This window comes from Thunnus albacares, chromosome 5 (genome assembly GCF_914725855.1).
Source record: "Thunnus albacares chromosome 5, fThuAlb1.1, whole genome shotgun sequence".
Lineage (NCBI taxonomy): Eukaryota > Metazoa > Chordata > Actinopteri > Scombriformes > Scombridae > Thunnus > Thunnus albacares.
This window is the reverse complement of record NC_058110.1, coordinates 5,753,385-5,778,150: the sequence shown is the minus strand read 5'-3', so window position 1 is coordinate 5,778,150 and position 24,766 is coordinate 5,753,385. Positions and strand designations below refer to the sequence as shown.

Here is a 24,766-nt window from a genome sequence, read left to right as displayed (position 1 = left end):
ATATTGAACAAGATAATCATGATTCTGATTTTTCACATAATCGAGCACCCCTAAAAACAACATAAATTGTGATTTATACACACACACACACACAAAGAGTTTAAATGCGTATCCGATAAATTGTAAATATGTATGTAATGAATTGTTTTCTTTAAGAAACTGTTACTTAAAGTACTTAAAGTTATGTGTGCTCTTAATTTTTTTCATTTAGGAGCGCATGTACTCCTTGGGAAAAAAAAAGTAAGGATTAAACACTGCTGTCAGATGTGTAGAAACACTAAGTAACTGGAGTGTGGTGCAGTCCAAGGGCTTCTGTCACCGGCATATAGATGTCTTCAGACCTGGGCTGACAGGTCTTACTTTATGGCGAAGACCTTATTGTATTTTGTGTGTTTGTTTCTTTCTTCTTATTATTCTTTCTTTATTATTACGCCACTTCAACCCTAAATTTGACCCCCTAAACATGCTCAAAAACTCACACATTTGGCACACACATCAGGTCTGGGAAAAAATTTGAAAAAAAAAAATTGGACCTTGAATAAACGTTATCTCCTCCTAGGGCGTTAATGGTATCGGCTTCAAACTTTAATACATGACTTATCACACTGTGCTGAACTTCCTGTTGGATTTAGTTCAGGGGTGTCAGCATATGATTTGTAGGTCTTGATGAGACGAATAAATGAGTTTTGGTTTGATCTCTTTATGACATTCCTACGGGCCGTGGCAGCCATTTTAGATACATAGGTGGCGCTCTCGAGCACATTTTGGCACTTTGGGGGTTAATTTTTACATTTTATCAAATTTTTCACCAGACCTGATGTGCGTGCCAAATTTGGTGAGTTTTTGAGCATGTTTAGGGGGTCAAATTTAGGGTTGAAGTGGCGTATTAATAAAGAAAGAAAGAAACACACGAAATACAATTGGGTCTTCGCCCTTTGAGCTCAGGCCCTAATAAAGAAAGAAAGAAACAGAACAGCTACAAGAGGGTCTGAGCCCCAAAGGGTCTTTGCCCCTATGGGGCACCGCTGGGTGCTCGGGTCCTAACAATTCCTTGAGTTCCAATAGGGCCTTCGCACTGTCAGTGCTCCGACCCTAATAAGAATAAGCTTCATAGCTCTCAGACAATTTAGATTTGAAGAACTAATGCTAGTAGTAGCCAAAAACTCCGAAAGGTACTGTTAAGAAAGCTCATTTAGAGCCACAGAAGAGTCTAGTACTCCCCATGATCGGTGAACCAACCTTCATGTGTCTGTGGACTGCCATTTTTGGAAACTTGGACGTAAATTCTACTCTTTGACCCAAGTTACTCTGGAAAGAAGTGAAATTATTGAGCTGCAAACATCCTTTTTTCTAGACTCTGTAGGGAGATTACACCAATGATTTTCCTGGTGTGAAAAAAGGTCTGCCTGGGTAATGACAGTGGTCAGATAAAATTAAATGTATTCTTTAATCATGAACATAACACACCAAACATCATTTCACTTTGAGTTGATGATGGTTTTTATTAATTGTGAAAAGCAGGAAATCTACAAACACAGACAGCTATACACCTCCAGCAAGCAAAGTCCAACCCTGATCCAAAGAGAAACATCCACTCCACCCGCCCCATTGGCTGGGGTTTAAAAGGCAGAGCTTCATAAAATGGGAAGGGGGGAAGGACTCGGTGCTGGGCGGCCAATCAGCTGACAGAGACGGAAACTCTGGACACTGCCCAGTTGGTCCAGAGAAAGCTGCTCAAGCCTTCCTCTGGACTGTGTGGGCAGAGCCCGGTGCCAGGACAGATGAACAATTTAATTTCCACATTATACATTCACCAACATGAGACATCAACATCATCCACTTCTCAGAAAGAGGCCAACAAAACCCTCTGTTCCCCACAGCAAAGCACCCCAAGTCAAATCATTAAAAACACACACCCACTAACACACTTTCATTATTTGCTGAATTTGGCAAGAATGATTTGGAATGTTTTCTCTTCACAAGTGAAACTCATTTTTTCCTCAGAAACCTTTTCTGCATTAAGATAAAATATACAAAGTCAGTTGTCTCTATGGATTAGGAAAGGGAAGAATTAAAGGCAAGGAGTGCAGATCTAAATAAAATAAAAAGATGGGGTGGGGTAGTACAGCTGACTATCCTGAATTTACATTTCATTCTAAAGTGGTGAAAGGCCTTGCTTTAGGTAATTAACTGTATGCAGCAATTCCCTCTCCCACTGGAAAAAGACGACAGTGAATTTGGTCTGTGTGCTCTCAGCCATTTGACTGAAAAGGGAGATGACATGGACATGGACAGCAACATCAACACACACACACACACACACACACACACACACACACACACAGAGCGTCAAAGGGGCGGCAGTGTCTATGACAAATTTGGGCCTGGAGTAGGGCTGGTGGAACTGTTGTCTTGGTTTGCTGCTTGGCTTCCTCGTGGTGGAACCTCGATAATGCGGGGCTTGTCGATGATGCGAGCGCGGCGGTCCCCTTTCTCTACGATGCCAATTATCCACGCCCCACCTGCCGCCCCCTGACCTCCAGCCCCTGAGCTCTGGCTCTTCATCTCAGAGCAAAACTTGGCTGCCTGTTCCCTGGGCAGACAAACTAGCAGCCCACCTGGAGAGACAAGAGCCAGAGGGACATTAGTGTCAACACTAGGGTTATAATGATACTCATTTGCTCATACAGTTCATCGGCATCATCCTTTTCTTAACATACTCCTACTGTGGAGGCAGTGATAGCAGTTTTATCATCACACCAGCCAACCAAATCACAAAAATATCGTACGGTATGGTCAGCATATTCCAACTAATCATTTCACCAAATTATGGCCGTTTTGCACATTGCTTTATCACCCTCCTTGAAGCTCCAAAGTGCCACCAGTTTGAATAACACTTTTAATCCAAAAATTATGACATTACCTTCAATTCAAATCTAACCTCAAATCAACTTCCATGGTTGAAAACCCCCATTACAGCGTGTTTACATATTGTGTTAATTCAAAGATATACGGACAAAGACAAAATGTACTGTGTTAATACCAGATGTTTCAGCTGACATGCCCTGAACCAGGTTGAACACGTTTCCACAGGCTTTACTGATGGCAGTCATCTTGGCAATGATTGGTAGGTTGTGGATGACGAAGGCCACCTCGTTTCGTTGCTGTGCTGCTAGATTGTTGGCGTGCCCCAACAATCCGAAACCTGTCACGTCTGTCGCTGCGTGGGCCTGGAACTTGTGCATTAGGCCTGCCGCTGGAGACAAAAACATCAATGTGACTACTGGAAATTCTCATATAAAAGCTGATAATCAAATAATGGCAGAATCGCAATAATAGCTTTATTAGCACAAACTAATAAAGGCTGGGTAAAAAAAAACATTGAGGGGCATGGAATTACCTGTAGCCTAACTACAACCACTCACATGGTAAATTGAATATAATGTCCATTTCCACAGCATTAATTCCATCAATACAACAGTCATGTTATACTCACCACTCTGCTGCTCAGACACTTTTTGAACAGAAATGTTTTCAGTTAATTAAGTCCAATCCTTTCCACTTTCCTGCACTCCTGCTCGATGAACTCAAGACTTCCTCATATTTTTTAACATTAAAAGATACCTACAAAGGGAAGGCTAGATTTTTTTTAATGTTTCCCTCTAGGTGACTTTAACATCAATCTGTTTAACAGTGAGTTTCATTCACTCACTGCAGACTTTCTGAATACACTGTATGCAAATTACCTATACCCCTTAATCACTAAACCTCCTAGGTTAACTTCTTCATCTGCAACCCTTATTGATAGTATATTTACCAACTTTCTTTAGTAACTCAACTCTGATATACAGTTATGTTCATAATAATAGCAGTATGTTTAAAAAGGTGAGTAAACCTCAAAATGCTTCAAATAAATTGTATTTTAATGAACACAAATGCATTGGGGACATTGCACATTCTATTTCAAAGCGAGAACATTGGAAAAAGTAATTGAATTTGATAATATTTTACAGAAAGTCAAGAAATATAATGTTCAAAAAAATAGTGTTGACATCTTTCTTTACAAACTAAGAAATGCTTGAAGATTCAACTTTCCTGAGAATCATAAACTAATATTTAGTTGCATAACCACGGTTTCTGATAACTGCTTCACATCTGTGGTACATGGAGTCGACCAACTTCTAGCACCGGTCAACCGGTATTGCAGCCCAGGACAATTGTACTACGTTCCACAATTCCTCTGCATTTCTTGGTTTTGCCTCATGAACAGCATTTTTTATGTCAGCCCACAAGTTTTCTATGGGATTAAGGTCTGGGGATTGTGCTGGCCACTCCATTACTTGAATTCTGTTTGTCTGAAACCATGATTTTGCTCACTTGCTGGTGTGTTCGGGGTCATTGTCTTGTTGAAACACCCATTTCAAGGGCATTTCCTCTTCAGCATATGGCAACATGACTTCTTGCAGTATTCTGATGTACTCAAACTGATCCATGATCCCTGGTATGCGATAAATAGGACCAACACCATAGTGCGAGAAACATCCCCATGTCATGATGCTTGCACCACCATGTTTCACCGTCTTCACTGTGTACTGTGGCTTGAGTTCAGTGTTTGCAGGACGTCTGACAAACTGTCTGTGGCCCTTAGACCCAAAAAGAACAATCTTACTCTTGTCACTCCACAAAATATTACGCCATTTCTTTTTAGGCCAGTCAATGTGTTCTTTGGCAAATTGCAACCGCTTCAGCACATGTATTTTTTTTAACAATGGGACTTTGCGGGGGCTTCTTGCTGGTAGCTTGGCTTCACTTAGACGTTGCTATTTTGGTTATTCTCCAATCCATTCGAATAGTCGTTTTTCTTTTTCTTCCTCGCCTGTCTGGTTTTGGCTGCCATTTTAAAGCGTTTGATATCATTTTAGCTGAACAGCCTATCATTTTCTGCACTTCTTTATAGGTTTTCCCCTCTTTTATTAATTTCTTAGTCAAGGAATGCTCTTCTTCTGAACAGTGTCTTGAATGACCCATTTTACTCTGTTTTTCAAGGACAAATGCACAGCCAGCATATGCAGCGTCAGTTGCCTTGATCCTTAAATAAGGGCCACCTGTTTAACACCTGTTTTTTTCACATAATCAATGACCTCACTAATTGAACTCGGCACTGCTATTTTTTTGAACATGCCCCTTTCAGTAAATGATTCAGTTTCACAGAATCAGCAGCATGCACGTCATGCCTGTTGGGTCTGTTGGTTTTCTATACCTTTACTAAACCTTCTAGAAACTTACTTGCAGTGTAGAAGTTGAAATTCTAACAAAAATAGTGATTTATTTTGCTAGTGATGTGGGACTGCTATTATTTTGAACACAACTGTATCTGATCATTCTCCAATATTTCATTTCACTTCAACCACCTCAGTTAAACATCAGGAAATAGAGAAATCTTTAAGGTTTACAGTGTTTAGAGTATTCAGCTGATTGGTGATGTTCCATGGGATAATGTAAATACTCATGATGATGTCATTTGTAGTTTCTTTTAACAGGTGTTTTCCCTTGGTCAATATGCATACAAATAAAGTCAGTACATGCAGAAAACCCTGGTCTACTCCATTATGCTTCACCAACAAGTTTGATGAGGCCTCAAATAACATCAAAACTACATGGGGAGCCATCAATCAGCTCCCAAATAGGATAAAAGGCTTCAGCCACTCTTCTGTCCCAGTTTATTGATGAAAATAGAGTATACACAGACCTGTGTATACTCTGATATTGCATGTGCTTCCAATAATTATTTTGTCAATAATGGTACAGTGCTGTCACAGAGGATAAGTCTTATTGCTGGGTCTCCATCTGAGTTCCTGAAAGGTTGCTATTCTTCTCTCCAGAGCTTTAATCCTCCCACTGAGAAGGAAATCATGGACATCACTGCCAGTATGAGAGCTGGTCATGATGATGTCAGGTCATGTTTGATCATCAAAATTAGTTCCTAAATTATCAAGCCTATATTTACAAAATCTTAAGAAACTGGAATAATACTTAATGACCTTAAAATTGCTAAAATAGTTTCTGTGTTTAAATCTGGAGACTGAAGTTCATTTAACAATTATCTCCCTATTTCTGTCCTTCCATGTTTCTCAAAGATTTTGGAGAAGTTGGTTTACAATAGAATGATGAAACATCTGCAAGAGTGGAATGTCCTGTGTGAACACCAATATGGATTTAGGAAAAATTAAAGCTGCAAGCAGCGTTGAACGGGCCTTCGCACGCTTGCACAAGTCGGGGCGCGGTGCAGTCCAAGGGCTTCTGTCACGGGCATGTAGATGTCTCCAGACCTGGGCTGACAGGTCTGACTTTACAAACATGTGAAGTTTGGTGCAGACTGGAGCATGTACAATAAAGTTATAGTAATGTCCTCTGTCATGGCAAAACATCAAATCTCAACATTGTGAGGATGACAATTTTCTGCAGGGTGAGACATGTCTGTCTTGCTCACCACTGTGTCATCAAAATTTTACCCACTAATTTTCATCAAGTCTATTTTTAGAAAAGGAAAGACTTTTAACCCACATGAACTGGTCAAAGTTTGATTGAAATGTGTACTGTCAGGTGTGGAGAGACAATAAGTAACTGCAGCTGGACACATAAAAATACTCATATATTTGAATGGAGAGTGTGAGCGAACCCACACCTTTTTGAACATTTACTTCTTCCACATAGTTTTAGATACAAACTTCATTTGAACTTTAAATGAGTCACGAGATTTTGAATCTTGAATTTACATGTGTTTTCTATCCTTTACAGGGTGTGGCACAGTCCAAGGGCTTCTATCACAAGCATGTAGATGTCTTCAGACCCAGGCTGTTTTCAGACAGTGCAAGAAGGAGATAAATATCACTTCCTTTGTCCACTATCTTGCCTGCTGCTGGGGTTGCTTTGCTGCAATTTCATAGGGGGCGCTATTCAGCCAGTTTGATTGCACTTCTATGTGGCGTACGTTTAAATGTACATTGTTACGAGTACTTGCTGGACAAAGACGTGTAACTTTAGTTTTTCACTGTTATCTAACATTGCATGAAGGAGTTAAATATTATTTCCTGAGTCCACTATATGGTGCTAAAAAACACCCATTAAGTGAACATCATGTCGCTGTATATCAACTGTAGAGCACACCTTGAAAATTTCACGTGAATCAGATGATGTTTGTCATATAAGGCTTAGTTGCTCACACCTGTGTCATCAAAACTGCAAGTTTTGAGCCCCGTCACTTGAATTTCAATCAGTAAATTGAAAGTCTTGATGAGTTTGCGTGTAAAACAAATTAATTTCCTATATTTCATCGTTTAGAAAAGTAAACACTTTTAACCCACATGATCTGGTCAAAGTTTGACTGAAATGTGTACTGTCACAGTGGGCTCTACAGTGTGAGTATTTCACTCGCATTTGCCCCTTAAAATAGATATGTATGAAGTGTAGAAATAATTTACTCACACACTGTGCGACTACAAATTACAACCATAACACTATATGAAACGCTAGAGGGATTTAAAGTTGAAACAATGGATACAGAAAGTGGTGACGCTCCTAAGGCTAGCGGAGCGTAAGTTGCAGCATGACCGGAAAGAAGCACAACCAGTTAGCCTCCACTAGCCTCTCAGCTAGCCCCGGCTCTCTGTTTGGATCCAACCGGACCACCGAGCCCCGGCTTGTTATTCAGGTTAAAGTGGGAAGAACCAGTGGGTCTGTCGGCCAGCTGAATGAAGTGAAACCTGTAGAAGAAACAGTCCGTAGAGGAGCTGCTGTGTTCAGCTGCACCGGGGCTCAGTGGTCTGGTTGGATCCAAACAGAGAACTGGGTCTAGCTGCGAGGCTAGCGGAAGCTAACTGGTCGTGCTTCTTTCCGGTCATGCTGCGGCCAATGCTCCGCTAGCCTCCCAGCTAAGGTTAGCCCCGGCTCTCCAGGTGGATCCAACCGGAGCACCGAGCCCCGGTTAGTTATTCAGGTTAAAGTGGGAAGAAGCAGCGGGTCTGTCGGGCAGCTGAGTGAAGTGGAGCCTGCGAAGGAAACACCAGGACCGTCGGCATTAAACAGTCCGCAGACAAGCTGCTGTGTTCAGCTGCACAGATAAGGAACAGTTCGCTGCCAGGATATACCACTCTGTTTGGAAAAAAACCCTCTTCTTTTTGGTTTATGCCAGCGGTTGACAACCAGCGTATTAGGTGCATTACCGCCACCCTCTACTCCGGAGTGTAGACCAGAGATTAAATCCTACACATTTATCCTGTCTGTCTCATAAACTCAAAGAAAACTCTACTGCTCCACTCACTTGGCAGGTTCATTAAAGTTTTAATGCTGAGCTACTGAACTCCAGTCTTCCTAAGTTCTTTCTTCATATATTGTCTTTCTTGAACATAGTATAATCTATGCTTGCATGCATAATAGCTTCCCCAGTCAGCTGGTAAAAATATGTGCATATATCGGTATCGACATCGGCAATTGGCCACAATGAGTTGGAAATATCAGCATATTGGATATTGGCAAAAATCCAATGTTGTGCATCCCTAGCTAAAAGTCTTTACTTTCCTAAAAATAGACTTGATGAAAATTAGGAAATGAATTTGTTTTACACACAAACTCATCAAGGGTTTTCAATTTACTAATTGAAATTCAATGGACGCAAAACTTGCATGATTTTGATGACACAGGTGTGAGCAAGGCAGCCATGTCTCACCCTGCAGAAAATTCTCATCCTCACACCGTTGAGATTTAATGTTTCGCCATGACAGAGGAAGTTGCTAGAACTTTATTGTAAATGCTCCAGTCTGCACCAAACCTCACATGTTTGATAAGACTCCCAGCCTGAACACATGTACATGACAATATCCCATCAGTGATGCAAACTGGCTAAATAGCACCCCCTACGAAATTTCAGTAAAGCAGCCCCAACAGCGGGCAAAATAGTGGGCAAAGGAAGTGATGTTTATCTCCTTCTTGAACTGTCTGAAAACAGCCCGGATCTGAAGACATCTACATGGCCGTCACAGAAGCCCTTCGATTGCGCTGCGGCCCGACGTAAGCAGAGGCGCGAGGGCCCGTTCAACGCTGCTTGGAGCTTAAATTATTCTAAAGAAATGGCTGTGCTTCAACTGGTTGACAAAATTCATACTGCTTTGAATAACAATGAATATGCTTTAGAAATATCTCTTGATCTAAAGCTTTTGACACTGTTAATCATGACATCTTACTCCAAAAACTAATACACTATGGTTTTACTGGAATCACTTATAAATGGTTTTACAATTATATTCATAATCGACAGTGATAACAGTTTGTTATCATTAATAGATGGTCATCAGATAGTGCCATTTTAACATGTGGGGTCCCACAGAGATCTTTTCCAGGACCACTCCTATTCCTTGTTTATATTAATGACCTGACTGCAGCATTTTCCTCCTTGTTCCCAGTACTTTTGGCCGACGATACCAATTTATTTCTCTCACATACTAATTTCTCTGTACTCATAGCCAAAGCTAATTCTGATTTAGGAAATATTTCCAAATGGATCAAATTAAATTAATTATTTTGCAATGTCAAAAAATCCAATTTTATCATATTTACATCAAAAAATAAAAAATACTGTAAATCTAACTCTAGTCTCTCCACTGGAAATAACCCAATTACCCAGGTCTCATCCACAAGTTTCCTTGGTGTCCTGATTGATGAAACTCTAAGCTGGAAGAGTCATATTCATTTTGTTTGCAATAAAATTTCCAAATCTATTGGCAATGGCAAGTTTGGTTTATCAGAAGTGTTTATTAACTCTTTTATTATAGCATAATTTATCCGTACCTCATATATTGCAATATCATTTGGGGAGCTACTTATCCTACCCACCTTTGTAAGCTTTTTATTTTGCAAAAAAAGTTTTGCGGAATTGCCACATGTAGCAGTAGGGCTGACCACTCAGCCCCTTTCTCCAATCAGTTCAAGAACCTATTAGTTTTTAACATAAATAAATAAATTAATACCTGTTATGGATATTCCATAACTGACCAGGACAACAGAATGTCAAGCTGTACTCTTCTGTTCTCTCAAACAGAAGATAACACATGTTGTTTAATAAACCAGGAGCCTCACAGGCGAACCAAGGCCAGAATGCAGGTCATCATCAGACGCAACAAGACAAACCAAAGATACAGATTTAGGTCATAGGTTTATGATTCGGAACTGACGAACTAGTTTCTATGATTGGCTTAAAGGCTGGTTTTGGACTGTGAGGGTCAGACGAGTTTGGGGACACCGTACGAACAGGAGGTGTCCCTTGAGTCGCTCTCCCTTGCAAGGTTCTTCATTAAAGTTTTCCCAGAATCATCATACGAAGTTTGGTTTGGTCTTCTCTTCTTCAAACTGACAACTGCCAGTGCATCAGCTCCGAAAATCCACAACAATTTGGCGTCACGAACAGGATTTCAACACAACAAAGACGTGGTAAGTGCATAATTTTATTTTATTGTTGTGCCTTACCATGTCTGCGTTTGACGAAATCACAAAGAAACTGTGCATCACTTTCACTTTAAAGGTGGTCACAAAGTGAACAAAAAAAAAAAAAGCAAAAAGCTGATGGTTAAAGAATCTAAACACATGAAAATGTGTTGAAACTGTGCAGTGATAAGCAGGTGCAAAGCATGTGGTTGTGAAGAGGTAAAAAAAGACAGAGTTGAGTGAGTCTTAACTCCTGCAGTGCCACAAAAGTGGCTGGGATTTCTGGGCTAGCTTCGGGCTACGTCCGGCACAGGGGGACCCACCTGAGGTTTAAACTATAGAAAAGACGTTTTCGGGGTAGGATTTGGCCTATTTCGTTTAAGCCAAGATCGGGGATCATCCACTCTGTGTCCTGTGAGAAATGTTTTCAGACTTGGGATTCTAAGTCCTAGAGTCGGGCGCCGGTAAAAATTTTTTCAAACAATAAACAGTGTACACAAGACGAAGAGTTGCTTCGTCGGTTTGGCTTCAGATCACTGCTATTGCACCAGGAAGAGAGGTGTAAAAAAAAGAACTTCGGTGATGCTGGGAAAGTTTTGATGTGTCTGTTTTGTGTTTGATGTGTTTGTTTGTGTGATGTTTTTAATGTAAATGTGTTAAAATGGGCAACAACACGTCTAAAGCAGTGAGTAGAACACAATCTACTACAAAATTAATTCATTCACCAAAACACAAGAGAAAGAACAAATCTGTTTCAGTAGGAAACAAACGCACCAATTCAGAAGTAAAAGGTCAATCTGCCATTGATAAGCTTCCCGAAGCAAACCCCCACACACTCACAGATGCACAATATAGAGCGATGTTTTCTCCACAATCTCCGGCGGGAGTTGTTGGTAGATTGAAAGGATGGACTTTTGTGTTTCCATTTTCTTCCCTTATGAATCAGTGGACAGATGGCGAATGGCCATACGAAGGAGCGTTTGATAGAGATAAGCTTCAGATTGCTGAGTACAATGTTAACCCAGATTTTGGAAATCCATCTTGGGATAGTGCGTATATGAAAGATTGTGTAAATGTGTGGTTAACTGTTGCTCGTCAGAGGTGTGGAGTGAGTCTGGATGAAAAAAGAGTTGATCGTTTTTCTGATGAGTTCAGAGCAGCAGTGGAGAACTGTGTTAAATGTGTGACAGCATGTCACTTGCCTATGTTGGAAGCAGAGTTGCAAACCAGAGCTACAGAAATGATGAAAATTAAACAGAGGCATGGTGAGAATGTGAAGGCCATTTCCAAAGCTATCATATACGGTTGGGCAAAACGGCAAACTGATGCTCCCTCTCCACAAACTTTGTTGACCATTGTATCCAAAGCTGGAGTGCCTTTGCAAGAGTCACACACAAACAAAACAATGATTTCAATTTTTCCACAACTTTCACCTTCAAACCCCTTTTCAGCTGCTAACATGACTGATCAAACCATTTCACAACAAGCAAAGACTGACGATGAATTTCTCTTACTAGCCGCAGCTGTTGAGGGACAAAGACTACAGACTGAAGTAGAAAATAGAGAAGAGCAGATAGCAGCTAGAGAAAGGGAAAGAGACAGTCAGGCTGCTAGAGAAAGGGAAAGAGTTAAACAGGAAAAGAAAGATAGAGCCGACGAAGAAAAAGCTAGGAAAGCTGCAGAAAAAGAAAAGAAAGCTAATTTGTCATTCAAACAGGTAAAAAGCCAGAAAAGAAAGGAAAAGAAAAGACATTTAGCTGCCGTTGCTGAAGAAACAGAGATAGACACTCAGGACAGCTCAGGAGAAAGTGAGGTAGAACTTGAGTTACAAGGAGCCAGAGGTAAGGGGGAGGAGTCTGACACAGACCATAGTGACGACACAGAACCTGCAGTCAGGCCAAAGATGACACAGAGACGACCCCACACTGCAAGTAGCAAAACTCAGAGACGAGGTACAACTAGAATGACACATTCACATCTGGAAAGACATACAAGATCGAAAACTAACATTTTAGAGCCCCCTCTAAACATTACATCCACCTCAATAAATGCTCCAAAAATCATGGTTGGCAACACAGCTGTCTGCAAACCATGGACTCCTGCTGAGATAGTTGGAATGACACAAAATGCCCCCAATCCGACCACAAACCCAGATGAATACTGGGGATGGTTAAGATATGTATGCTCTGTGTATAACTGTCTGATACCTGATGTTGAACAATTACTTGCTGGCTCATACAGAACGGAGTGGGATTTGTGCAAAGGTGAATTTCTTTTCCCTGCTCGGACAGAGGATGGCCAGTGGCCTCCTCATAGAACCATGATTGACTGGTTAAATGAAGAAGCAAAAACAGCAATAAGAAAATGTGCACGACAGCGCACTGACTTTAATAAAGTAATTCACTGTGTCCAAGATGCATATGAAACTGTACCTGAGTTTGTTAACAGATTTACACGTACTTGGGATAGCAATGCAGGAATAGGACGAGAAGGAAATGAATATTTTGTTGTTACAACCTTTGTGCAAAATCTAAAACCAAATGTTGCAGCTGCATACAAATTGTCTGTCACCGATTGGCAAACCAAAGACTGGAAAGCAACGGTAAACAAAATGATGGCGCTAGATAGGTGTGAAGTTTTTGCTGAAGACAAATCTGCCTCCTTCCCAAAACAAATGTTACAGCATGCGCGACAGGGGGGTGGACAACAGCATTTCAAAAACAATAACAAGCGAAAACCGGGAAATTGTCACAAATGTGGGAAAGCGGGACATTGGGCTAATGAGTGTAGAAGTGGTCGTCGTCAGAACAAGCAAAATTACCCATTCCAGGATCACCAAACAAGGAATTTCCAACAAACAGCCCCCCTTGCTTTACCACAACAACAACAACAACCACTACCACCTCCTCCACATGTTGATAATGTGAATCATGGACAATATTACAATCAAGCATAGGGAGGCCATAGAGGGGCAGGATCAGAAAAAACATTTCCCATTCAAGCAGCTGTAATGCGACTTTCAAAAGATCCTTCAGAAGATCCAATAATGCCTGTTGAAGTAAATGGTAGTAGAGTTGACATTATGGTAGATAGTGGGGCCACAATTTCCACTGTTAAAGCTGATGAGCATGTATGTACACCAACACCTAATTTTGTCACCACCGTGGGTGTTTCCGGCGTTCCTGTTGTTGAGCCACTATCACAGAGAGCTAAAATAACTGTTGAAGGTTCAGATGTGCAACATTCTTTCCTGATTTCTGAGAAAAGTCCAATTAATCTCATGGGACGAGATTTACTTTGCAAGCTACATGCCACCATTCAATGCACACCTGATGGATTGTTTTTAAGCCTACCTGATGTGAAGGCTGCTCATGCATTTCAGTTTTTGAAAACTATTGCTGATTGTTTGTATTGTTGGTCATTGACTGATTTTAACATGGCTTCCAGTTTCACAGTATCTAGCATTCAAAAAATTGCTCAAATTTCACCAGCATGTGCAACACAGATGTCTGCCATGAGGCCTGTACTACAGTGTCACTGTACAGCAGCATTTAACCCCCCAGAGGTGTACAAACAATTAGCTGATGTGTTTTTGAATACACAAGAGGGGTTGGAGTGTGAACAATGTTTGTTTGTTGGTCCACAGGGATGTGCAATTCCAATTCGGTTATCTGACGCACAGCGCAAATTGGTTAATGATAAAGATTCATTTCCATACATCACTGTAGCTGTCTCTCCTGGCTGTGACCCACAACAGCTTGAAAGCATGGTGGCACAGTGCCAGGCATTGAGAGGAGCTGCGCAGACTCCTCAAACTCAAACAATAACACACTTGGGCCTTGAGCTGTACATGTTATCTTTAACTGAGCACATCCAGCTACCTCAGAGTAGGTTTGTTTTGCAACAACCACCCCTCCCCACACAGTATGGGCCTCCATCAGAGCTTTCAGAGGTTCCATCTATTTTATGGGCTAAACATAAAAACCATGTGGGTTTTGTGAATTCGGCTCCACCTCACGAAGTCACACTCAAACCTGGTGCTAAACTACCAATGGTCAGGCAATACAATTTGCCACACAAGTCAATTGCTGGTATTGAAGGTGTAATTCAGTCTTTACTGGATCAAGGTGTGTTGGTTCAAACAACAAGCCCATGTAACACACCCATTTTACCCATTCCAAAAGCAAACCGCCCAGATGAATGGCGTTTTGTACAAGATTTGCAAGCTATTAATAGCATTGTAGTGCCAACAGCTCCAATTGTGCCAGACACAAATTCGATTTTAGCTTCACTACCATCCAACTCAACACACTACACAGTCATTGATTTGAGTTCAGCTTTTTTCTCAATCCCGTTGCATCCAGATAGCCAGTATCTGTTTGCATTCACATTCAAAGGAAAACAGTACACCTGGCAGCGTTTGCCTCAGGGTTTTGTCGAGAGTGCTACAGTTTACGCAGCAGCAGTGAAACGGGACTTGGATGACCTCCACTTTCCAGGGGGCTCCACTCTCCTACAGTATGCAGATGACCTCCTGATAGCTTCACCATCACAGGAAGCTTGTCGAACGGACTCCATCTTGCTCCTACAGAGACTAGCTGAGTGTGGTCATAGAGCATCACTTGCCAAACTGCAATTTTGTCGGTCTGAGGTGACATACTTGGGTCATGTTTTGAAAAATGGACAGCGCCTGTTGTCACCGGAGAGGTTGAAACTGCTGGTTAACATGCCTCCTCCCACAACCAAGAAACAAATGCTCTCGTTCTTGGGGATGGCGAATTATTGCAGACATTGGATCTTTGAGTATGCTGCTATGGACTCTGTTTTGCGAAACGCCACACTGCAATCAGCTCCTCCCAAGGTGCAGTGGACTGAGGACATGAACAAAGCTTTTCAGGACCTGAAACATGCTCTCACCTTGGCTCCGGCATTGGGGCTGCCGGACTATCATCAGCCGTTCCATCTGCATGTACATGAACGAGATGGCTTTGCTACAGGCATTCTCGTGCAAAAACATGGGTCTCATTACCGTCCAGTTGCGTACTACTCCTCTCGACTAACCCCTGTGGTTCTTGGCATGCCAGGTTGCTTAAGAGCGGTGGCCGCCGTTGCCATCATGATTGAGAAATCTTCTCCAATTGTACTGGCTCATGACTGTGTTGTGCACGTTCCACATGCAGTACTTCACATCTTGAACACATCTGCTACCCAACACATGACAGCTGCACGTCGTTCAGGCTATGAAGCAATCATTCTTCATAGTCCACACATCACTTTAAAACGCTCACCTCCATTGAATCCAGCTACTCTCCTTCCATTGATTGACACAGATGATGAGCATGATTGCATCACAACTATTGACCTGTGTACATCCCCAAGGCCAGACTTGTTGCAGACACCAATACCCAATTCTGATTTGATTTTTTACACTGATGGTTCAGCTAGCAGACCATCTGATAGCACACATCTAGCTGGCTATGCAGTAGTTAACGATTGGGGGGTAGTAGAGGCAAAAGCACTGCCTCCAGGTACCTCTGCTCAAGCAGCAGAACTGTATGCTCTAACTAGAGCGTGTATTCTTGCTTCTGGTAAGGTGGCTACTATTTACACTGACTCAAGATATGCATTTGGCGCTGCTCATGATTTTGGCCAGTTATGGAAGATGAGAGGTTTTGTGTCATCTTCTGGAAAACCACTACAGCATCACACTTTGGTTAATGACCTGTTAGATGCTATTTTGCGCCCATCTCAGCTTGCAATCATCAAATGTGCTGCTCACACGAATGGAACTGATCCTGTTTCACGAGGAAATGCAATGGCTGACACTGCAGCCAAACAAGCGGCACTTTCCTCTCCCTCTTTGGTACTTCAATGTGCCTCCACACAACCTACCAATCCAATTCCAGTTCTTTCCGCTAATGATGTCGTGACAATGCAAAATCACGCTGATGACAGGGAGCGAAGTCTTTGGTTGCGTAAAGGTTGTAAAGTTGACGCGGAGTCTGGCTTGTGGCTCCACCCTGATGGTCGACCGGTTTGCCCTCGAGCTCTCCTTCATGTACTGGCACGTGTGACGCATGGTCCAGCGCATGTTGGAAGAGGGGTGATGAATGATGTTATTCGCTCACAGTGGTTTGCTCCAGGCATTACTCAAGTTTCACAAACACTTGTGGATAGTTGTATGATATGTCAACAGACCAGAAAAAAGAATAGCACAGTGAAACATGACCACTTAGAACCCCCATCAGGTCCTTTTGTAAATATGCAAATAGATTTTGTACATATGCCAAGCTCACAAGGCTTCAAATACTTGCTAGTCATAACCGACAGGTTCTCGAAGTGGGTAGAAGCTTTTGCAACGAAAAAAGAAGATGCAAGAACAGTTGTAAAGTGTCTGCTAAAAGAGGTAATCCCTAGGTACGGAGTGCCGCAGGGAATAGATAGCGACAGAGGTCCAGCTTTTGTGTCAAAAATCACTCAGGGACTGTCAGAAATCTTAGGATTTAAGTGGCAGTTACATGTTCCTTATCATCCACAGAGTTCAGGTCAAGTTGAGAGAATGAATGCAACTATCAAAGACAGATTGACCAAAACAGTCCTAGCCACAGGCCTGAAATGGCCTGATGCACTGCCGATTGTGCTGTACTCCATTCGGAGTGCACCAAGTGCAACTACAGGACTGAGTCCTCACGAGGTGCTGATGGGAAGACCAATGTCCACAGGGACAAGTCCCCCACTGACACCACACAAAGCTACTCTGCTTTGGACGGATGAGTTCATGACTGAGTATGTGAAAAGACTAACAGAGATTTTGAGAAAGTATCATTTACAGGTGGCTGACAGACTCCCCAAACCATCGGAAGAACCAATTCATTCCTTTCGAGAAGGTGACCTGGTATTAATCAAATCTCTGGAAAAAGTGTCTTTGTCTCCTAGGTGGAAAGGTCCATACCAGGTGCTGCTGACTACTAGGACGGCCCTGAAGGTCGAAGGCAGAGCAGAATGGATCCACGCCACAAGTAGGTTCGGGCAGGGGACAGGTCAAGTCGGTCCAAATGAGAGAGAGACAGGAGTCTCTCTGATTCCAGGCGAAGGAGAGCGGAAAGGCTTTCCTTCTCATGACACAGTCGGTGCCATGAACCCAGTGCCCCATGGACAGGGGCGCCCTTTGCAGAATGATCCAGAAAATGCAGACCAAGAGCCAGATCTTGGACATACGGACAAATCAATGAGCCCATTGGGACTCTACAACACTTTACTTTTTCTCGAGGTAGATGGCGGTGGTCTACATATGATAAAACACTGTTTGAGACGAAGCAGAGTTCATCCACGTCGACGAAGAGGATCACTCCAGGAGGATGGATTCCACATCACCATGCATCGTATGTGCTAGTAACCTCTCCATGGTGATGGCCCTCTACTGTACGCAAAGTGCATGGGTTGAAGACTTCACTTTGTGATTAATTTGTTTTATTGTTATGATGTAATCAAATGTTTGTATGACTCCCCTTTAAGTTGCTAGGATTTCATCTAGTAAGAGGCAGGAAGTGTCTTGTCTTAGGTTGTTTGCGCATGTGACTGGTGACCTCTGTCAATGACCTCCTTTAACGCTTTGGTGTTCTAGGAGATCTTCTTTGAGGATTTGCCTCACTACTGCCCCTGGTGGTTGGAAGACAGAACTCATGGGTCACATGACAGTTGTTTTAAAGGGGTACATAAGAGGGGTTTTTTATCTAATTTACTGATTGTTTGCTTTTATTGTTATTGCATTATGTGTTTAAATGATTATGTGTTTTGATGATTTTACTTTTGATTTTGTTCAATGCAATTGTTGATTCTTGTATTACTTTTGTGTGAGAATTGTTATCTGTTGTGCGGATGTTGTTTCTACTCTGTTTGTGCCCTTACAGTCCACCAGTCCAGTCATAAATTGGTAATTTGTATTGATCTTTTGATCAATAAGAGGGGATTGTTATGGATATTCCATAACTGACCAGGACAACAGAATGTCAAGCTGTACTCTTCTGTTCTCTCAAACAGAAGATAACACATGTTGTTTAATAAACCAGGAGCCTCACAGGCGAACCAAGGCCAGAATGCAGGTCATCATCAGACGCAACAAGACAAACCAAAGATACAGATTTAGGTCATAGGTTTATGATTCGGAACTGAGGAACTAGTTTCTATGATTGGCTTAAAGGCTGGTTTTGGACTGTGAGGGTCAGACGAGTTTGGGGACACCGTACGAACAGGAGGTGTCCCTTGAGTCGCTCTCCCTTGCAAGGTTCTTCATTAAAGTTTTCCCAGAATCATCATACGAAGTTTGGTTTGGTCTTCTCTTCTTCAAACTGACAACTGCCAGTGCATCAGCTCCGAAAATCCACAACAATACCAAACTTATGTTTTTATTTTCAAAATTTAGCATCAGCCTTCTTCGCTTCCCTTGCTTTGTAAAGCATTTTCAAAGCACCGTTAGGTGTGTACGTCACTGTTAGGTGACGTACACAACTACAATACGAGACATGCCAAATGGTTTCACCTCCCAATGTTCCATACTAAAAGACAACGTCACCTTGGGCTATGAGAAGTAGTTTGTCAACATTTTTCACCATTTTATGAACCAAACAATCAATTAATCAACAGATTAATCAATAATGAAAATAATCGTTAGTTGCAGCCCTATTTAAGTGTGGGTTAACTTGGGAATAGGGGAATTTAGAAATAAAGGCCTGGTTCTCTGCCACTGATTAATAAAAGCCTGGCTACTAGAATTTACGGCAAGTCAGACGGACTATCTTAAAGTCTGTAAGGCTGAGAGTAAATTCACATCAAGTTTGTGGAACCACATAGAACAAGCTACTGTAGAATTTATCTGCTATAAATGGACAGTCAATGAATTTCCTTGACCAGTGATGTCATCAGAGCCTCAGGGCACAATTACCAAAGTGTAGTGTACCTGTGCGATTTAGCGTTGCCATGGAGAACATGGCTTCCTGATAGGCCTCTTTAACTTCCTCTTTGGTGACAACAAGCTTGATCTTGTTCCACCTTTCAGGCTGGTGAGACAGAGACATAAAAACAGGGACAGGAAGGTGAACAGAACAGGGGAGGGTGAGCAAACATAAATAGATCAATATATAGCATAACACTCCAAATAACGTTGATGTGAGTGGAGTTCCAGTGGCTAACCTGATCAAGCCATTGGTGAGCGTTGACAGCCACCTGTGTCCCCAGAGGTTTAGTTAGAACCAAGACGTCACCTGGAACAGCACCGTCTGGCCTGGAAAACACACACACACACACCATTGCTGTCTAATGAAAACCATGTACCTCCAAATTTGGTGATTTTGAATCCTTTACAGCAGAGGCAGTTACTGGTTTGTCTACTAAGAGTAGCCACAGTAGACCTTCCTCTCAACAGACATTTTGACTGAGGGACCATTCTCTATTTCTCTTTTTAGCCTCTTCATGTTAGGCTAACCCATTGTTGCTAAATTTGGAGCTAACCCCCTTTACCTTTCCAGCACTTGGGGAAATAAAAGACGTGACTTTTCTTGGTCATGAGAAGCTGCAGCATTTATTAATTGTTACACTGTAGCCTGTACTGTACATTTACTGCCAGACTTACTGCTATCCTTTTCCTCTGCTCTGCTCGCATTCACTATCACTTTTCTGCTGCTCGCTCTCGCATAACCACTCAGTCATCTGCTGCGAACAAATATTACGCAATGGGTTCTCGTTGTTATAAGTATAGGAGAAATACTGATTCAGTAAACATTCAGCACAATTAGATCTAGCAGTCTCCATTAGATTGGGCAAGTTCAAAGTTGTGAAAACAACGGGGGTGTTTTGAATACATTTGCATAAAATTCTCCTTATGAAAGTAACAGCGATTATTCAACCAATGAGAATTTGGTCAGACGAGAGCATATCGACAAACTAATTCACCAGTCGACCAGGAGACTACAGCCCTAAGAATCACCCATATTTATTTATAGATCAATGCAGACCGATTTACAGACATTCCTGCTTTGACCGCATTAAATCATCTTTTGATGCCAATTTAAAAGCATCTACTGGTTGGAAAGTGTTTAATTAAAATAGTTTATTTTCATTTTAAGCTTTATTCTGTTGCAATTGGTTAAAAGCATTTAGTTTGTTCATGTTGATAGAAGTGGAGTGACTTTCTGCTGGTTGTTGCGCTGCCATGAAAATAGCTTGTTAGCAGGCTGACATTAACAAATCAGGCTTGTTAATGTGGCTGGTTGGCTGACATTAACATGGTCAAGTTCATTAATGAAATGTCAGAAATCTCTCACTGAAGCTGAACTACGTGAGGCAAGATGAGGTAAAGTGGGTACAAGAAAAATATTAACATCTTATCACAAATCAAAGATTTATGATACATAATCCTGTATCTAAGGAAAGAAGTTCTTTTTTAATAATATTGTTTAATCCAAATTGAAAAATAGAAATGAACGAAGATGCAGAATCATAGCAACCATTTGAAATGACTTACATAATGAACTCATTAGGCTGGCAGACAACTGACGCTACTCCTCCTACGATTATCCAGGGGTTGATTACCGTCTGGCCACCTGTCACAGAAGTCCCTCCCTCCTCTGCTGCATCACGAAATCCTTGAATAATCAGTGGCATCACACGCTCACGGTCCTGTGTCATACATACACATATAGACAATACTGAACCATGGCAGGATTAAAGAAATCAATATACACATGTAAAAACCCACAAGTCAAAACTCTGGTGCTCAAAAGATACACTGCACTCATTGCAATGCACACACACATGTCTTAACACATTACCCAGCCACATTCACACACAATGTTACCTTGTCATTCATCTTCTGGCTGATGCTCAGCAGCATCAGCATGTTGTCGCACTCTGTGATGCCCATGGCGTAAAGATCACTGAGGACATTAGCACACGCTATCCTGCCCTGAGAGACACACAGATAGAGAGAGAGAGAGAGCGAACTTAAAATTTATGGCACTGTTTTCATGTCTTGAAAATGTTTTTTTAACATACTGTAGAAGATACAGGTTGTAACTAAGTTTTTATCTTCTTAAGAGTCTCTAAATAACTTTCAGCTTCAAAATGGCTGTTGATCCCCTCTCAACTGTCGTTTTTAAAAAATTTAATATGTTTATAACTTTTTAAATCTAACATACAAAGAACCCCCCCCCCACACACACACACACACACACATACACATATAAGGAGGTGTATGTTCCACTGTCAGTCCTCAGTTGGATATAGCCACATACACAGGTGCAGTTCACAAGAATTTAGGGATAGCAAACAAAATAAAGAAAAATATTACATAGAGCTTCTTTGGTTTAATGATAATCATATTTCCTACAGTATTTTACACCTTTATATTTCTGTAGTTGGAGAGTAGGTTTTGTTTTTTCCATTAAGAGTCGATCATTACTATAGCTTATGAAAATGTTACAATATTGAGGGTTAACAAATCATAAAATATACACGCCTTAAAGTAAAGTACTGTACACACTTCAGTTGCTTCAAAATATTTGCATAGACATTTTTTCTTTAAATATATTTGTGGGGATGAGCATGGTTGGTGTTCAGCTGCAGAGAGAGGTGTGGAGATGGCTCATGAGAGCAGTGCCAGGTGGGTTGATTGGCACACGCTGGTGCTTGTTGGCTAATTATACTCTCCCTTTAAATGCAGTAACGTGCCGGACCTAAGATGACTGCTGCACACCACAGACAGACAGTACGTTGGCTGCCAGATATTGTTTGGCAGAAGCCTGTAAGCTTACATTTGCTGACTCATTGCTACATTCATTGGCACATAACCACTACCAACTGTCAATCGGTCAAATAGCATGCATCCTCATATGCATGCACAATACAAACAAAACCAGGACCCACTTGTAAAAACATTGCTCCACAGCACAAGGGTACCTTTTAATTGCTCTGACAAGAGTCATGTAAAAAAAAAAAAAAAAAGCAATATTTGTTAGTGATGCTATACATATCCAACAGACAAAGAAACATTTGTTAGCATAAAAGGCAGTACAACTACCACAAGACATAATTAGTCACTCTTTTGTTACTGTGTACACTTTTTACACATTATAAGTGATTCATATTAAAGGCTACATGTACAAGTATAATCGTGTGGATGTCTGTTATGCATTTGTCCCCCCCCCCCCCCCCGTCCCCCCCAACAGTGGCAGGCTGCATGGAGGAGACACCTGCCAATAACTCACCATCATGTAGGGATCCTCCACCAGAGGGTAGAAGAAGTCTGTGGTCTGGACCAGTGAGAGACCTCCATGCCTTAGAGGAATCACACAGCAGTCCATCCCTACACCTGGAAACACACACAAAAGCATCACCAATATAACTTATACAATGTTATGCAATATAATGAAATACAATAGCCTTACAATTATTATGAACTTGAAAGTTATTGTTGAGTGAAAATACTACTTTAGTCTTATGTGCGTACTCTGTGGTGGTGGTGGTGGTGGTGTTTATAAATGCAGTGGGGCTACTTTTGCATCACAATGACTGTACAGAACAGGGGTTTCTATGTGTGTGGCCACTCAGTGTAGACAGGTTCCTTTGACAATATTTAACAATAAAAGTACACGCAAGACAGCAGACAATCAGTCATGTTATACAATTTAATTATCGAGGATAAAAACACAATAAATCTAACTAGCTAGCTTATTTTCACTGTGGTCCTCTATGAGCAAAAAGGGGTAGGATGGCAGATATACAAGTCAGGCAAGACCGGTTAAAACACATGCAATAACAAAACCCACAATCAACAATTAAAACAGAGCAAAACAAACTTATGATTGGCTTACGACATACAATGCTTTCCACATAGTGCAAGTCAGCTTGATACGCCTCTGAAAACAGCAAACTAAGAAACGTTAACGTTACAGTGTTTCCACACAAAATTACGAAACGCCTTCACTAGAACAAATGTTGCATGAGCATGAACTCTACACTCAAATATTTTGCTGAATCATACCCTCCGCATAGTAAAGTGACAGTTCACTCAACTTTTGTCTTCTTTATTACAACCTCTTAGCTATTGTTTACAATGTGGTGATAACTTACGACTGTATGATATTGTTAACAAATTAGACAGCCGAGGGCTTGTGAAAATATTTTTATTCGCACATAGCTGTTCATCTGTCAAATGAGCTGCCATACGAATTAAAGCTAGCTAGCATGTGTAGCTCGGCTGCTAAAAACTGTCCTTACCGAGCCGAGGTCCGGGCAACTGCTGGCCAAAGTTTGATGCTTGGTCTCCGGCCTTGCCTGTCCCGTCGGCCCGGTCCTGCCCCAGTCCCGCCAGGAGTTTGAGCAGAGCCTCCTGCGGGACCTTGCAGCCTCATCCCTTCAGGTCCGAGAAGGCTGTGAGACGGAATCCACGCTCCAGGCCGTGCTCCTCGGGTTTGAAAGGCTTGTATCCGGGGGGAAAACAGCCCTCGGTTCCCACAGCCTCTGCCGGGGGAGGCGGGGAGGTTGAGCCCGACATGCCTGTCTGCCTGGAGAGTATTTCAAACACAGAAACGCGTTTACACCGGTAAATAACTGACACTGGGATGTATGGAGTTGTAAGCCCAGTGAGCGCTGGCTTCAGACTGCAAGGGACTTATGTGAAGTTCACCACAAGACAATGAACACGACTTCCTGTTTAAAACTTTCACTATAAATTCATAGCAAGTTTCACGGATCTTACAGAAAACACTCAACCGCCCCCCCCCTCCCCCAGACACCTGAAACACTGGATATAAAATACCCTACTTTGAATAATAATTTGGGTATGATATGGTATTTACACAAAAAAGTTCAATTATATTGTTAAAATGGCATTTCATCTTCCTTCATTAAAAATCCCAGAATCTATAAATATGCAAATATTTCATTTCAGAAGTTTCACTGCTGGACACAAGATTTCTCCCACTTCACTGTAAAGTCCATTCTCAGTGTAGGAAGAAGTGTAGGAACAAGAAGAAAAGCACATTTTTGAGTGGAGGGGCCTTTAAACCAAACTATTTGTACATGTTGCTACTACGCTGGAAACAGTTAATTTTAGTGCATAGCTGTAGCACAGTCTTGGTGTCATAGATGTATGAGCAAACATTTTATTTTGAAGGCTATATTGATGATTTCCGGTCCCTCTTAGTGTTCAACGACGATTGTAAAGCGTCACCATCTGCTCTCAATGTCAGGTGTACCATATATGTATTTTAAGTGGATCCATCTATCTCTTCTT

The 24,766-nt window shown here is 41.7% G+C and overlaps 1 protein-coding gene across 1 annotated transcript; it reads right to left on the bottom strand.

Moving 5' to 3' along the window:
• Nucleotides 1-1,482: 1,482 nt before the first annotated feature.
• Nucleotides 1,483-24,160, bottom strand: sephs3 (selenophosphate synthetase 3). The gene is made up of 8 exons (XM_044350974.1): nucleotides 23,749-24,160; nucleotides 22,737-22,840; nucleotides 21,329-21,436; nucleotides 20,996-21,150; nucleotides 19,666-19,756; nucleotides 19,433-19,532; nucleotides 3,044-3,256; nucleotides 1,483-2,618 (listed from the first exon to the last, which is right to left on the bottom strand). Exons 1-8 carry the CDS (start codon nucleotides 24,023-24,025, stop codon nucleotides 2,368-2,370), a joined length of 1,299 nt encoding a protein of 432 aa, XP_044206909.1. The 5' UTR covers nucleotides 24,026-24,160; the 3' UTR covers nucleotides 1,483-2,367.
• Between the last annotated feature and the right edge of the window lie 606 nt (nucleotides 24,161-24,766).